This window comes from Eulemur rufifrons, chromosome 3 (genome assembly GCF_041146395.1).
Source record: "Eulemur rufifrons isolate Redbay chromosome 3, OSU_ERuf_1, whole genome shotgun sequence".
NCBI lineage: Eukaryota > Metazoa > Chordata > Mammalia > Primates > Lemuridae > Eulemur > Eulemur rufifrons.
In genome coordinates, this window is record NC_090985.1 from 9,430,504 (window position 1) to 9,448,157 (window position 17,654).

Below are 17,654 nucleotides of genomic sequence, written 5' to 3' on the forward strand. Positions count from 1 at the left end.
CCACCAGCTCATAATGATAGCTGCATAGTACAGTAAAATACTTCCTTGTACGAATATCATTCTGTATGAACCTTACTCTTACCAAGAAAGCAGGACTGAATAAATCACATAGTTGGAGTGAAGAATCCCTGGTTATTTTTCAGTGAGATCAGTGAAAGGCACACACCAGGAAATGTCATAGCACATACCAGGAAGAAAGACTGTGTTGAGGATATATTGTAGGCAGATCTCTCCTTGTTTAAAATGTGTATAAACAGACCACCAAAGATTTTTTCATTTTATTTTGAATGTGAGGTTAGTAAAGTGCCAGAGAGATTGCAGGTCCTTCCCAGACTGGATGCCAGAGTGAAGAGCACCTATTCTGTTGTCTGTAAGTTATTTCCAAACTGGTAAGAGCTAACTTCTAGGAAGAATATATGATAAATGGATAAATGAAAACTTTTAAGAGCTTTTGTTTCTTTTGAAGCCTTTCTTGTGTGTTTAGAGCAAGCTTGTCACACATTTTGCTTTACTGATGTCCATTCTGTTTGTCCCTTGGTATTGTTTTGAGAATTAGAAATTCTTTAGTAAGTATCGTCATTCCCACTTTCTAGATAAGAAATCTTGAGGTTCAGTGAGGTTAAATAATAAACTCAAGATTCTAATTTAACTGCTCTAAGGGTCAGTTATATATATATTTTTTAAGTTCTCCAGATGATGCTAGGTACAGGTAGGATTGGATCCTACTGCTATAAACTACAGAGCTGTTATAAAAATGTTTTAAGTAACACTGAGATGGATCCTAGTCCTACACGTAAAAGCTAAACCTATAAAACTTCCTAAGGAAAACCTTAAGACTGGAGGCAGGCAAAGCAATAATAGGACAGGGCACAGGAAGCAATAACCATAAAAATTAAGTTATACTTCATCAAAATGAAAAACTTCAGCTCATCAAGACACAATTATGAAAGTGAACAGGCAAGCCACAGACTGAGAGAAAATATTTACACAACATAAATCTAACAAAGGACTGGTATCCAGGATATTTATAGAACTCTTACTTCTCAACAATTAAAAAAACCCAAACAATCCAATTTTTTAAAATGGGCAAAAGATCTGAACAGACACTCCATAAGGGAAGATTTACCAGTGGTCAATAAACACACATAAATGTGTTTAACATCATTAGTTGTCAAGGTAACACAAACCAAAATCATAATAAGACACCAGTATGCGTATACCAGAAATGCTAAAATTAAAACAATTATGTACGTTGATAAGGATATGGAGCAACTAGACTTCTCATACATCACTGGTGAGAACGTAAAATGGTACTAGTTTGGAAAAAGGTCTGTTTCTCAGGAAACAAAACCTACATCTACTATATAATCCAACAATTCTACTCCTAGGTATTTATTTACCAAAGAGAAATGATATTATTTAGATTCCATTTATATGAAGTTATGAAACAGGGAAAACTAATCCATGGTGGGAAAAAATTAAAATAGTTGTTGTTCTAGGGGGTTTGAATGGAGACTGGGAAGGGGCACGAGGAAACTTTCCAAAGTGGTGCTTACAGTCCACATGCTGACGTGAGTTTGGGCTACAAAGGTGAATGACTGCATCATCAAAAGTCACTGTGTGGTACCCTCAAGGTGGTGCATGTCATTGCATGTATATTTTACACACCAAAAAAAGGCTATACATAAACACTGAATTGTAAGTGTTTAGAGGTAAAGTGTATTGATATTTGTAATTTATTTGGAAATGCATCAAAGAATTTAGGTGAACTGGTGGGTGGATAGAGGGATGGACAGATACACAGCTAGGTAACAAAACAAATACAATAAAAAGTTAAATGCAGAATCTAGGTGGTGGGTATATGGGAGTTCATTACATAATTCTTCAAATTTTCTATATTTCAGTATTCTCATAATAAAATGTTAGGGAACAATGCCTGACTAAGCTTTCTTAACCAGAGTTACATTATATAGGGAAGATATATATGTGTATAGAGAGGTATAAACATTATATATGCTAATATGCATAAAAATATACATAAAAATATAAACACTACTGTATACTTTATATCTTATTACTACACTTAATTTTCATTCACTTAGTCATCTAATATTTATTATTATGTTATACACAAGGTACTCTACTATGTGCCTTGCAAAATAACAGCTCACATTTTAAACATCTAATACATGGCAATCACTTAATCCATTTATGTACAATATTTTATCTAGGAATCTTAAGTATCTAATCACAAACATTATTCCTGGTTCACAGTTCTAAAACTTTAATAATTTCAATACTTGTGCACAGGCAATTATAGTTTTTCTAATCTCGATTCTGTAAATACCTTTACTTTTATCCCTAAAAAATGTATTTAAAAAAGATAATTTTTTGGTTTGGTGATCAAGTACTTTGGAGCTAACTACGGCACATGAAAGAAAGGATGTTACCCTTAAGGATCCGTATCTTAGAGAAATTACTTTGACTTTTTAATCAGTTGTAGCTATGTCTTATAACCTAAAGAAAAAAATAAGTGTAAAAGGCTTTGATTTACCTCTGTTTGGGAAAAGAGGCAGAAACTATTTATATCTCTTGTGGACTTTAATTATCCTTTTGGATAACAGAGTGGCCTAGATCATGTATACTCTAAGATCACAATTCCTCACTTAGCTAGTTGCCAAAAGAATCCCATTTTCTCACTTTGAAAACAAAATCTAAATTTTGTGCTGCTAAGGAAAAGAATGACCCCAGGAACCAGCAAATATTCATAAGAATAAACATGACGCTCGTAACACTCACCAAAAAGTCATATTTACCAGGAGGCATACAGAAAGACATGGTTAGGGTAAAAAGTTCATGACAAACACTAGAGACTATTAAAGAGACCTCTGTAAGGCCAGAGTCACACAAATGGCTGCAGGAAGTGACCTAATGCACCACTCATGGTTCACAAAAAAGGCTGTTGTAACATCTTGCTTGCAGATTATTTGGAGGAGAAGAGGGTTAGACTTTGGGAAGAAACTCTGGGTCATACTGATATTTCACCAGCACATGTTGTGTGGGTGACCACTGAGGAAGACGTTTAAAAGTAGCTGATGGCCTGTCTGCCGATGCCTTGCTTCTATATAAATCACTGGCTATCGGAGACTGAGAGTAAAATAAAAATTAAAAAAAATGAACAGGTTTTAGAGTCAGGACTATGTGCAAACCTCAATTTTGTTATTCACCTGTTGAGCAATCTTTACCAATCAGAGCCTCTACTTCCTCAAGGGTATAATAGAGATAAAACTACCTACCTGTCAGGGTTGCTGGGCACATGAAATGAGATCAAATGTATAAAGAATTCAGTTTAGTGCCTAGTGTATAGCAAGCACTCTGTCAATATTAGTTTCTCTCATTTCCGTTTCATAAGTTAGCCCTTGGTTTTATTAATACTAGAGAAAAAAACATTTATTGCAAAGCCTGTCCTGCTCACAAACCACTCTGGTAGAGCAGAAATACTAAGAGGAAAAATCCTCCCAATCTCGTCCCAGGTCATTTAGACAGTCTCATGCATGCATGAAGAATGAAAGCGCACCCACCATTTCTGACTTCCCCTAAGCACTGGTGTGAAATTTAGGTAAAAGTTTATTTGGGGTGTGTGCTTCAACTTTTAGAAATTTTAACTGTCTAGTTTTCCTGAAAAGAAAAAACCTGCCAAATCTAGTACAGGCCATTTGTATGAACAATCTCCTAAATGCTTTTGGGAGACTGAATAAGAACGTAAAATATAGTGAAATATAGGAAATTCTAGTTTTCCTTAGCTAGGAAAACCATCCAGTTTGGCCACCAGAAATAACTATTGTTCTGGAGAGATGGTAACATCCAGGGACAAGCTGTCATACACCTAGGAGGTAGCAAGCAAGTACTTCCTCATGAAGATACTTAAATTTTTTACTATAAAAATTTTCAAACACACACAAATGTTTAACAAATCTCTGTGTATCCATGACCCAGTTTCAATGATTATCAATGATCCCATTTTAAAGCTGGAACTCAGAAAAACGCATTATGTTTTTGAAGACCCTCAGAATAGTATTCCCCCTTATCCCTAACAATCAAAACCTCAAAGTCACGGTGGAAATTACCCTAATTCTGATATTTAAAAACAACACCAGAAACCCCTGTTGATTTCCCTCTTCCTAAACTTACAGAGAAGGGGAGATCTTCTCCAACGTGTGGAGTTTTTACTTTACAGAATTCCTTGAGTCAATTCACTATGAGTAACACAATGACAGAAATTCTGAAGTTTGTACCATAATCCCTTTCAGGGACCTTGGGAAGACCATAAGCAAGAGAGAAAGGAAGAAGGTAAACAAGGGTTAGGGATGGCCAAAAATGAGAGGAAGGTACACAGGGTACATTCATAGAGGCTTCAATATGTTCCAGATTTCCAGAATGTTAAGCCTCCATTCTTATATCATAACTTCTAAACATAGCAACATCACACCACCTTGGATAATTTACTCACCCACTAACACAACTGCTCTCACCACTTCTCTAAAATCATCATAAAATCATAAGGAACAGTCTCCCTCTCAGCTGCCACAAGGTTTCTGTCCCTTCACCTCCTTACTATTAAGAAAACCACTTGCAGCTTATAATTGAGTACCATTTACTGTCTCAGCTGTGGGAAAGCCGTCTCTCTATTCTTATCAGGGGACAAAACAGAACGTGCTGCAACTAGAAAGAAATACAAGCAAAGGAAAGCAATCCACACCCATCCCCCACCTCCCTCAGACAGCCTCAAATTATATGCAAACGGGAGGTGATTCACGTGGATGAGCGGTTCACTATGGAGAAAGCTTGGATCCCCTAGCAGAGACCTAGAAAGTTCCAATTAAACAGACTAGATGGGACGGGGTGATATCATCACACTCAACAGCAAGCTTCAGGCCCAAACACATTCAACAGAAATGACTGTATGATTAGTTTATACACATGACATCACATTGTCTGAGCTGTGGTCCCTTCCTGCCCACTGAAAAGTGTTCAATGTCATCTGACTTAATTCATTCTAAAGAAACTTCCATTTCTTCAGACTTTAACATGAACTTCAAAATCTGCCATGATTCTGCAGAAAGTAAATTTGCTCAATGCCTTTTTATAAACCCTGGCAACCTGAGGTTTCCTTCTCCAAAAGGTAATATTTACACTGCTCTGAGAGTGAGCGAAGCCCTATAAGGCTTAGCTGGACCACAGCCTACCAGCAGGAGTTATATACTGAGGGAAACAATATGTCTGGGGAAGACAACGAGCACAAGAGAAAGGAATAAACAAGGTGGAACAGGGTTGGGAAGCCCAAATAGGAACATGAGAGCTGCTGGACAAAAGGAAAGGAAGGGGACCTCCCCCTATACCTTTGGGAAGATGATGCTGTCCATTTCATCACTAGGTGAGTGAAAGAGGTCAGAATCACTCCCGGATTCTCGTTTAAGTACATCTTGTTTTGAGGCACACTCTCTGTCCGCTCCAACATCCAAGAAGTTCCCACATTCTGAAAAAGAAAATTTATTCAACCAATACTTTAAAAAAAAGTACTCTCTTTTAATCGCAGCAACCAGCATTTTAAATCTTTCTCACCCTTTCTTCTCTTCCTTCCTTCCCTCCTTCTTTCCTTTTTTTTTTAATATTAAGAAGTTATAAAGAACACAATCAAACTAGTAGCTTTCAGCTCTGTTACTCCAATTTTAGGTTAATACAGTTACTACAGGACAATCATGAGCCTGTCATGTTTATCTTAAGCATAGAATGATAAAATGATGATTTGGCATCATATTCTACCTATATTTGGGTACCTAAATGATAATGTTTTCCTACTGGTAGTTAGGGAATTTTTTTCTTTTGCCACCAAAATCTGAAGTCCATTACAAGGAAACTATGTGATAATGGTTTGTGGCCAATTTCTGTTTTTAAGATTAAAATTCTTACTGGAAACTTGTTACCTTATCAAAGGGGGGCATACCTAACAAACACATCAGTATATTAAATTTATGGGTAATAACAGAAACGTAATTTAACTTTTCCTACTTTAAACAGATCTCACATTGGGGGAATAATGTGCTGAAGCACAAAAATGTAGAAGTAGAATCTGTTTTCAGTTCAATATCCAGAATGGAGACTCCAGAGAACCGAGGGAGGGGTCTTTGCCAGAACTATTAAACTGGTACATCGAGGAATCCTGAAACCTTAGTATCTTGAAATTAGCAAGGTATGACCTATTCTTTCCTATGAACTTTGTAAGGAAAGGAGACACGTGACTTGGTAACAACAGGGTTGAAGAGATTTGGAAATGGTGAAACCAAGAACCCAAAATGTCGATTAGTGAGTGGATATCAACCTCCTTCAAGAAGTTTTGAAGGAAAGAGTAATGTATCTCCATTTTAGTAAACATTTTAACGTGCGACTTGGACAGACATATAAGCATACTTTCTCTAATTGGCAGGTGACACTAAGTGATAAGGCGCAGAGTAGAAAATCTGGCTACCTAGCAGTTTGTGAGAACTCTACCTGGAGGTTTTCACCAAAAGCAAATTCAAGAGGAGCTGACAATACAAGGTGATGGCAAAACAAACAAAAAAACCGCTAAGTTTTAGGTTCTATTAATACATAGTGTACTAGAATCCAAAATGGGGACAGTCCTGTCACTACGTGCTATCTAGAACATACCCACAGGGTTGTGGCTTGTTCCTAGATAACATTTAAATCAGAACACTGATAAATAAAAATATGTACATAGTAATGAGGTCACAACAGTGAAAGCATCTGAAATACATTCAGCTTGCAGAGGAGCATGAAAAAAATCTGCCCAAGGGCGGTCTTGGATTCCCTCTGTGCCGTTCTGGGGGCAGAGTAAAGACGACTGAGTGTAAGCTGCAGACCCTCCCTGTGGCAGGGCTTCTGGGCAACGGCTTGGGCAGCCTCATAGAGTAGTGAGGACCAACTCATCAGAAGGTTGGAGCAGAGACTAAATGACTATGGAAGATGCTATAGAAAAAATACCTACATAGAGGGGGAAGTAGAGACTGGACTAAATAACTTCTAATGTCTTTTTTGATTCTTAGATTCTACACTTGGATTATAATTGTGCGTGTGTTGTGAGAGAGAAGTTCTTATTTAATTTAATTGTTAATTAGTAATTGCTAATCAATAAATTAGTTGCCTTGGTAGCTTAGAGGAAGAGTTAAGGAAGCACTGCATTGATTGTAGGTCATGAATCACTTGCCAATAAACTCACCTTTTCTATAATAGTTAGGCATCTGGCTAGGTAGTAGGGAGTATACAAATACAGAGATGTTTAGTGTTTGTGGGGCTGGTGGTTTACAATCTTGTGGTGAAATGGACATATTAAGAGATAATTTCAACACAGAATTACACAAAATATGCCACAAGAAGTGAGGCAGGGCCCATGGATGAATCTGAAAATGTTTCAGTTTAAAAGATGACCACAGTCCATTCTAGTCTTGGTCCAAACTATTTCAGAGTGTGTCAGTTCAATGGGAATGGCCCTGTCTTTAAAAGACTGTAGATTATGGGCATTCTGGAGGGTTTTTCTTTTTTTCCCCACATTTCATAAAGTATGCAGTAACCTAGGTGGTATTGGTGTGTGTGATCTTTCTACTCCTTCCCCTTTCCCCACTTGGAAAAAATAAAAAACTCCATTCCGTGGTTGAGAGAAAAATAGGGGGGCTGGCCGAGAAAAGAAAGGGCTGTCACAGCAACGATGCTGAGCTGCCAGCTGTCCAGCTGGCAGTCTAACAGACCACGTCCAAACTCCAGACTGGAAAACAAACCAGCTCAAGATATTCTAATGGAAAATTCATGGAGAAGATCCAGATTCAGCCCTGGAAGGAATACCTCACTCAGAAAATAAATTCAAGCGAGCACTACAGGGACCACAAACCAAGTTTGGGATAAGAAGAGTCTGCTGTGTGAGATAATGTTGACTGCTGGTGTGGGGAGGAGGGAAGAGTATGAAAAAAAGGAACAGGGGAGAAAGAGAAGGACTGTGAGCCACTGTAACACCCATGAGGGGGCAACCCCTGAAGGCAAAGCTAATCCACACCCTGTGTCACATGTGTTGGTGAATTTTCAAAATTCATGAAATCCTTCCTTTCTTCCTACATGCCCCCTTCCTAATGAATAAAGTAGAGCAGCATAGCAAAGTGTAAACAAGAGCAAAGAGCACTAGTTTGAGAGTTAGACTAATCTGGCCTAAATCTAGGTCTGACTACTTATTAGAAGACAGATCCCAGACAAGAAGTAATTTAACCCCTCTATGTTTCCATTACCATACCAGTGACATGAGATGATTAGGAACTCCCTAAAAGAGTTGTAGTGACGATTAGAAATAATTTATACATACAGTAACCAGAACTCTGGTCCTCAGCACAGAGAAGGTGTGTTGACAGATGTGCCTGATGAAGTTAAGGCTTCATTAATCTTTAATGTATTATTCAATAAGTATCCAAATGATAGTATTCGGAAGGTGGGCATAGCTAGGGCCAGGCCTGTTTTATGACCCATATATAAATCTGTGTAAAATGTTTGTGCATTGAGCTATTAGCTTTTTAAAAGCTAGCAGAACATATACTTTTAAAGATGCTATCCAGTCATTTGGGTTTAAAATGACATAAATGCAAACAAACTGTAATTGGGGAACAGTAAAAAACACACCAGCAATATCCACTGGGCTTTGTTAAACCATCCTAATCATAATCCTATCTTGTATTCATCCAGTACCAAAAAGTATATGAAGTGATTTAAAAACATACTATCTTACTTGGCCTAATGGTATTGCTTTCCTGAGAAGTGTACATAAAGTAAAAGAAAAAAACCTATGGGACAAAGTACCTGGGATTCACAAAAAACTACGCCAAAATTCAAAATCTCAGATGTGAAGTCCAGTAGCATAATCCAGATAATGGATTTTTGTTAAATTGAGGTTTATTATTTACTCTAAAAAGACCACATAGCTTATGCTTGGGGTTAGGGTGTGGACAGGGTCTAACAAATTCAAAGTTACGCCCTGGAGAAAATGTTCAAGGGTTCAAAAATCATTTCTCTAAATGACTAAATTAAACTATAATTCAAACTGTGAGGCAACCTCATTTAACCTTTACTTGGCAGAAAGTTTCATCACTTGGGTGGTTGCGAGTAATTACACTTTTAGAAAAAGCCCCAAATAGTTTAAGGAACCAAAACATAGTAAGTGGTATACGTTTAAGTAGAAGATTCTAGGGGGCGGGATGGGGGAAGTGTCAGCTAAATCTGTTAACACGGTCAATCTTATAAGATGTGAAGACCTTAAAGACAACTATAGCATAAAATAACCCTTTTTTAAAAAAAGTTTATGTTATACATATATTTTACCACAATAAACAAAAAAAATGAGTATGCCTTGTTTATGGGTCTCTTCCCTCATTTCTTACGGGCAGTAGAGCACGTGTCCTTGGGACAGCCCAGGGACTCCAGCTCAAGCTCCAAGTTTTCTCATTCTTCTTCAAAGCTTCCCGACAAACAGCATTATAGGAAAACAAGACAAATCCCCAAAGCAGGACACTCTGCGAGACAGACGGCCTGTTCTCTTCAACAGTCAGTGCCCAGTTATGGAGACTGACAAGTCCAAGGTTGGGGGGCCACATCTGATGAGAGCCTTCTTGCTGGGGGGACTCTCTACAGAGTCCTGAGACGGCACAGGGCGGCATGTGGCAAGCGGGCTGAGCATGCTAACATGTTCAAAATAACCCTTTAAATCACTCTCAAAAAGTGAGACAAAAATAGAGAAAAACAGTTTTCCTATTTGTTTTCAATACTTCCTTTGTAGTAAAGTCAGGGAGCCAAGAATTAGTAGGAAATCTCTGAAGACAGGATTTAAACACTTTGTTTTTAAATTTAATACTACTGCAGAGTACCTACAGTTAAACTGTTTCTAAAAAGACCAGCAAATGAGAAGGACTCAGCAATTTTTAAAACAGGTTAGTAAAAACTGGGAAGGTAAACGGATTTTTGGGTTAGGCAGACTTAAAAACCCAGAATGAAAGTTACTAGTATTCACTTAGCAGCTGTAGGAACAGGCACAGGGGACATAAGTATCACTCACCAAATCACTGTACAACACCTCCCAATGAGGCAAGCTAGTAATACTTTACGGATGGGAGACAACAGAGCATGCAGACGTTAGAGAACACACATTACAGAGGGTTAGTGGCTGAAGCTGGGTTAAAAGTTGGGAATCCTAACCAACCACGAGTCACGAGCTGTGTCATTAACAAGCAAGGTCTTAAGAGCATCTTACCCCCTCCTTCGGCTACTACTGCTAATTCACAGGAGCTTAAGGATTCACTTCCTGACAATACTTCCAAAGTGTAATGGCCCTTAACCTTGGCTACATACAAGGGTAACCAAAGGAGCTTTTAAAGATTCTGATGCTCATGTCACACCTCCCCCAATTAAAATTAAATCAGAATCTCTGGGAGTAGGACCCAGGAATCAATATAATTTTAAAGCTTGCTCACCCCACAGAATTCCAATGTGCAGCCAAAATTGAGAACTACAGGTTTATCCCTTAATAATGTATTTATAGTTTTACCAGCTTAAAACCCTATATCTTACATATATATGTATAGCACAGATACCTTCACATATAAGTTAACAAATCACAAAATCACATAGGAAATCTGTTACTACTACAATAAAATTAAGGCAACTGCATGCACTCATCTTCAACTGAAAAAGTGCCTACAAACCCAAATTACGTATATCCCTTTTTCTGATTTATAGTATAACGTGCTAAAGGGCAGATCTCCAAATAAAATGATTTGTTATTAGAGTAGGACTGTGGTTCCAGAAGAGGGATGGAAAATCTCTGCTTACCTGGGCTCTGCTTAGAAGCCAAAAGAGATGCTGCATCAGGGCATGGCTCTATTGTACACCAGTTTTCCTGGTTTATCTGAAAGGAAGGGAAAACACTGAGTTTCAGACGTTGAAATAATACGACTTTACAGTTGCTGAAAGTATATGTACTATACCAACCCATCTATGTTTTTCTTTAATACAAAGTGAATAAAATTATGTCAAGAAAAAAACCTTTTTACAATACAACCGATGCAATCTATACTCAATTAAGGTTCTAAAAAGAGATTGTCACAAATAGCTAGGCATACAAAAGCAAGAGGAAAACATACACAAAGAGGAAGGCCATGGTGCAGGCCAAGGGTGAAATTTTAAAAAAGAAGGGCAGATGAAACTGATCAAGTATTAAAATATACATTTGATGTCCTTCTTTGCAACTTTAAAAAAATACAAAAATAATTCCTATGTGAGAATGACTGTACACCAGGTATCATGTTAAGAATTCTACATATCTCTATTTATCCAAAGAAGAAACAGGCTCAGAGGGGTTGCTAAAGTAATAAACAGGAGGACTGGTACTGGAGTGCCAAGTTTGTGTGATTCCAAAAAGCAAATATACCTCCCTCATCCAAAATTTTAAAAAATTTAAACATTTAGTCTTTACAACTCCCAACCATCTTAACATTATAACCCTCTACTTTCATTAAATTTGAAATAATGTAATTTTTAAAATTACCATCAAAGATTTCAACACTCCTCTCTTCGTAATTAATAAAACAAGTACAAACAAGGATAAAGAAAACTTCAAAAACATCCCAATTTGACTTAACCAACACATAGAACATTCTACCCAATAATAGCAGAATACAAATTCTTTTCAAGTGCACATGGAATGTTCCCATTCTGTAGCATAAAATAAACCTCAAAATAATCAAACATTCTGTGGCATAAAATAAGGCTCAAATTTAAGAAGATTAAAACCATAAAAAGCATGCACTCTAATCACAACAATATTAAATCAGAAACCAAAACCAAAATATATCTGGAAAAATTCCAAATGTTTAAAAGACTTAAAAAAACACTTCTAAATAACCCATGAATCAAAGAAATAATTTATAACATTAAATGCTATTATTGCAAAAGAAGAAAGATCTCAAATCAGTGTGATCTAAATTTTCACCTTCACAAACTAGAAAAAGAAGAGCATATTAATCCAAAGTAAGCAGGATAAAGAAAATAAAGAATAGAAATCAATGAAACAGAAATGAGAAAAGCAATAAAATCAGAAGAGCTAGTTCCTTAAAAAGATAAATAATATCAAAAAAACTCTAGACTGATCAAGAACAAAAAAAAGTTACAAATTACTGGTACCAGAAATTAAAGATAGATATCAATATAGATCCTACAGATATTGAAAGAATAAAGGAATATTATGAACTTTACTGCAATAAATTCATCCAGTTAGATGAAATGGAAACATTCCATGGAACTATACAAACTACCTAAGCACCAAAATTCACTGAAGAAAACACAGTTAAACTCAATAGCCTTATTCTATTAAAGACATTGAATTCATAGTGTAAAAGTTTCCTACAAGGAAAACTTCAGGCCCAGATGGCTTCAGTGGTGAATGTCACCAAATATTTAAGGAAGAAATACCAATTCTACATAAACTCTTACAGAAAATGGAAGAAGAGATAATAGTACACAACTCATTTTATGAGCTCAGAATTACTCTGACTAAAACCAAAGAACATAGATGCAAAAATCCTGAAAAAATTTTTAGATAAACCGAATCCACCAATACACAAAAAGATTAAATACATCAAGACCAAGTGGATACATCCCAGGAACGTAAGGTTGTTTTAGCAATCATAAAATCAATTTATTAACAGACCAAAAAACTCACAAACTAATGATTATCAACAGATGAAAAGAATTTGGCAAAATTCAACATCTATTCATGATAAAACTCTCAGAACACTAGGAGCAGAAAGGAAATTCCTTAACCAGATATAGGTCATCCATAAAAAGAAATCCAGTTAATACCATACTTAATGGTGCAAGACTAAATGCTTTCACTCTGAGATCAGGAACCAGAAAAAGATGTCCACTCTCATCATTTTTCTTCAACATTGTTCTGGAGGTCCTAGCCAGTGCAGTAAAGTAGAAAAAGAAATAAAATTTAGATCTATATACCAACAATGAACAATCAGAAATTAAAAAGTAAAAGCAATGCCATTTATAATAGCATCAAGAAATATAAAATTAAGGACAATTTTAAGAAAATATGAGTAAGAGTTGTACTCTGAAAACTATTAAACATGGTTGAGAAAAATTAAAGCAGTCTTAAATAAATACAGAGAGATATAATATCTATAGATCAGAAAACTCAATATGGTTAAGTCTTCCCAAATTGATCACTACATGATTTCAAGACTTACTATAAAAGCTACAGTAATCAAGCCAGCGTGGTATTGGTGTAAAGGCAGACATGGATCAATGGAAGAGAAGAAAGAATCTACAAACAGACCCTCACAGATGGGGCCCACTGATTTTGACAAAGATGTCAAGATATTTCAATGGAGGAAAAAACTCTCTTATGAACAAATGATACTGTAACAACTAGATATTCATAGGTGAACAAACAAATAAACAAAACTCCCCCCAAATCTCAAGCCTTATATTACACCATCTATAAAAATGAACCCAGAATAGATTATATAGCTAATTGTTAAAGCTAAAACTATAACATTTCTAAAGAAAACATACGGGAATATTTTTGTGTGACTTTGGGTTAGTCAAAGATTTCTTAGATAGCAGAGTTTAAAAAAAAAGCATGGAAAAAACAATAAAGCCAACCATATCAATATTAAACACGTTTGTTCCTCAAAAACCATTGTTAGAAAAATGAAAAGGCAAGCTACCAGCTGGGAGAAAACAGTTTTAAAACACCTATCTGCTGAAGAATTCCTACTCAGAATATACAAAAATAAAACAAAACTTAAAATGTGGCCGGGCGCGGTGGCTCACGCCTGTAATCCTAGCACTCTGGGAGGCCGAGGCGGGTGGATTGCTCAAGGTCAGGAGTTCGAGACCAGCCTGAGCGAGACCCCGTCTCTACTAAAAATAGAAAGACATTATATGGACACCTAAAAATCTATATAGAAAAAAAATTAGCCGGGCATAGTGGCGCATGCCTGTAGTCCCAGCTACTCGGGAGGCTGAGGCAGTAGGATCGCTTAAGCCCAGGAGTTTGAGGTTGCTGTGAGCTAAGCTGACGCCACGGCACTCACTCTAGCCTGGGCAACAAAGTGAGACTCTGTCTCAACAAAAAAAAAAAAAAAAACAAAAAACTTAAAATGCAATAATACAACGACATGATTTTTTAAATGGGCAAAAGATTTGAATAAACATTCCATAAAAAAGATAAACGAACGGCAAATAAGCATAGAATGAGATATTCAACATCATTAAGCAACAGGAAAATGCAAACTAAAATCACCAGGACACACAGATAGACATTTACTACAACAGTCAAAATTAAAGACTGATAATATCAAGTGTTGACAAAGATGCAGAGTAACTGGAACATGGAAATGTTCTTGAAAGAATGCAAAATAGTAGTCTCTTTGCAAAACAGTTTAGTAGTTTCTTATAATGTCAAACATACACTTACATACAACATAGTATCCCACTCATGGATATTTACCCAAGAAAAATAAAAATTATGTTCACACAAAGACTTGTACTAGAATTTTCAGAGCAGCTTAATTCATGACAGCTCCAAACTAGAAACAGCCCAAATTGCCATCAAATGGTAAATGGACAAAGCAAACTGTCAAACTATAGCAGACTCACAAGAATGAATGAACAGCTAATGTAAACAACATGGATGAATCTCAAAAGTATTATGCAAAATTAAAAAAGAAAAAAAGCCAGACACAAAAGACTAACTACTGTATGGTTCCATCTATGTGATTATTTAGAAAAGGCAAAACTGTAGCGACAGAAAACATATTATTGATTAACAGGGACTGAGCAATAAGACTGCAAGGGGACAGAAGGGAACTTTTGAGCTAACAGAAATGTTTCTATCACAATGGAGCAGTGATTACACTATTTAAACATTTCTCAGAATTCAAACCATAAACTTAAATTGGTGAATTTTACTGCCTGCAAATTATAACACAATAAAATGGAAAACAAATACATCCCCCAAATAGATGTGTAACGTATAAAATAAATTTTAGTCTTCACAACTCCCAAACACCTTAACATTATAACTCTTCAATCTCATTAAAACTGAAATATTCAGCTGTAATTCTAAATTATATGAACAGAAGTATCTAAACAAATTATCAAGTAGTTCAATATTTATAATGCTCAAAGATAGAAGCTATGATTCTATTTAAAAACCTCTAAAATATAGTATCTACTAGTAGATTTTTGATCACTTTGGTCAGAAGATACTAAGCTATTCTGCAGATAAAGATCAATAGTTTTATTGAATATGCAAAGTGGGATAAGGCAGACAGCTGGGGACATTTTGTCAAATTGTAACTGGTGGACAACAGATGAAAGGAATTAAACTGCTTGCAAATAATCAATGCAAACCTGGAACCACATGAAACAAAATACTGTACTATTTGCTCATTTCAGCTATTTCACTTTTAGAAAGAGGAGAGGCAGCAGGGAGCAGGGGCCGATGTACGTTGAAAATGATGCCAAAAATCTGAAAGTGGACCTGAATGAAAGAGACTCTTCAGCAGGTTCCCTGGAATTATAAAAAATATCCTTTCCAAAATGTAATTTGGCTGGGCACAATAAGGAAGTAACCACGAATTTGGTCTTTACCAGACCCCCTCCACATCTTTTAAATAACTGAAACAAAAAAATTATCTTTAAAAAAAAGGTCATTCAGAGAAGGATTTCCTCTTCATTTGAAATAAGCCACATTTCGCTTAATGTGAAATGTTTCACATTTTTGCCTACAACAAAAACAAGGGACCAGAACCATTATACTTCAATATAAAACTACATTTTGAAGTTAGAAGGAAAAAATTGCTTTTCTTCCTATTATTCCTGTGATAAGAAGAGGCTGCATGAATACAACAAGTTTGTATAATTAATAATAATAAAAAAAAAGCTTAGAGGATTCCTTAATAATGGAGTGAAGAATCTGGAAATGAATCACCCTGAGTTATCATGATACTGCTCTCTCTCCTTCCATGACCTTCAACAACTTTTTGGCCAACAGTTTAGAAAACTGCACTAAAATTCAGTATCTTAAAATATTTTTGGTCACTTTTTCAATAGTGTACATATTATTCCATGGTCAATAAGTAAACGGAACATCCTTTGCCTTATATATACAAGGGGGACTAATAGACTGTACTTTTCCTGTCAGCCACCTGTGTTAAAGTGAGTTTCAAATTCTGCAAAATTAATGTACAGTAAATAATATAAATACTAAAAGAACAAAATTAAAGTTAAATAAAATATCTTTAAGTGAATATACTGATTTCTGAATAACAGGGATAAGAACATACTAGTGTTGGGAAACAATTCTTCATGGCTGTCTCGCATTTCTGCAGGTCTTGTGAGCAAAAGCATCGTGGTTGTGCTTTTATTCTAGACTATCTTTTTAAGAATGTTTATGTACAAAACAGCCTTGGAAAATAAAGATATTGCTTCCTTCTGAAGCAAAGGACAGGTATGTTGACTGTCCAGAATAATAAGAAAATGTCTCAGTCAAGGGCAAAGGTCACACAGGCATTCCATCCATTGTATAAAAATCCAGGTTTCTGAAGGTTGAGGTTTCTCAACTGTGACACAGCATCAACCTGGGTCCCTCCCTCCCACCTCCAAGGAGCTTAGGAAATATGAAGAACCAACAAGAGGCTGGTGCTCAGCTGCATGCTGTGCAATGTGTAGTAAACTCATCTGCCTCTGACCCCTAGGGTCCCATGACTTCTGTCAGCATTGGTGCAACTGTGTCAGGATACAAGTTAACTTGTTAGCTTACAAGTAGGGTACAATCTCAGAGCCATCACAGTTCTTGACAGTTAGATTATATACTGTTAGAAATTTTACACATAGTGGCAGCCAAAAATCTCTTGATATGATTTGCACCTCTAGGTGAAAAACCCTAATCTGACTGTATTTTTAATTGAGTGGTTATGCTTGAATGATCAAAAAGAGACAACTAATATTCTTTAACTTTTCTGTAGTTTCCCAAATTTTCTTTAATGGTTATATATTTTATTTTTTTAAATGATTTTGATAAGCTTTTTATTTTATAATAACTTCAAGTTGATGGAAAATAGTACAGGGTACTGTAATAACTTCAGGTTGCAAAGACAGTACAGAAAGATCTCGGTCACCTCTCCCTTCCTCCCCAGTTTCTCCAATGCTAACGTTTTACGTAACCATGTACATCTGTCAATACTAAGAAACCAACATTGGTACGTTAGTATTAACTAAACTCCAGACTTTAATTTGGATTTCACTTGTTTTTCCATTAGTGTTCTTTTCTGTTCCAGGATCCCATCCAGATTGCTACACTGCATTTAGGGTGTGTATTATTTTACATGTTAGTATCTTTATTAAGATGTAATTCATATACTATAAAACTCACCCATTTAAAATGTGTAATTCAATGGTACCAGTATATTCATAGAGTTGTGTAACTATCACCACCTCTAATTTTAGAACATTTTCATCTCAACCAAAAAAAAAAAAAAAAAAAACCCACACCC

The 17,654-nt window shown here is 36.1% G+C and overlaps 1 protein-coding gene across 3 annotated transcripts in view; it reads right to left on the reverse strand.

Moving 5' to 3' along the window:
• The window catches only part of AKAP13 (A-kinase anchoring protein 13), a 164,856-nt gene that overhangs the window by 76,447 nt on the left and 70,755 nt on the right, over positions 1-17,654 (reverse strand). For all 3 annotated transcript variants that reach the window (XM_069466637.1, XM_069466636.1, XM_069466635.1), the window contains exons 5-6: positions 10,915-10,990; positions 5,400-5,536 (exon numbers count right to left, since the gene is read on the reverse strand). In XM_069466637.1, coding sequence (XP_069322738.1) covers positions 5,400-5,536; positions 10,915-10,990 — 213 coding nt within the window. The remainder of the gene's footprint in view (positions 1-5,399; positions 5,537-10,914; positions 10,991-17,654) is intronic.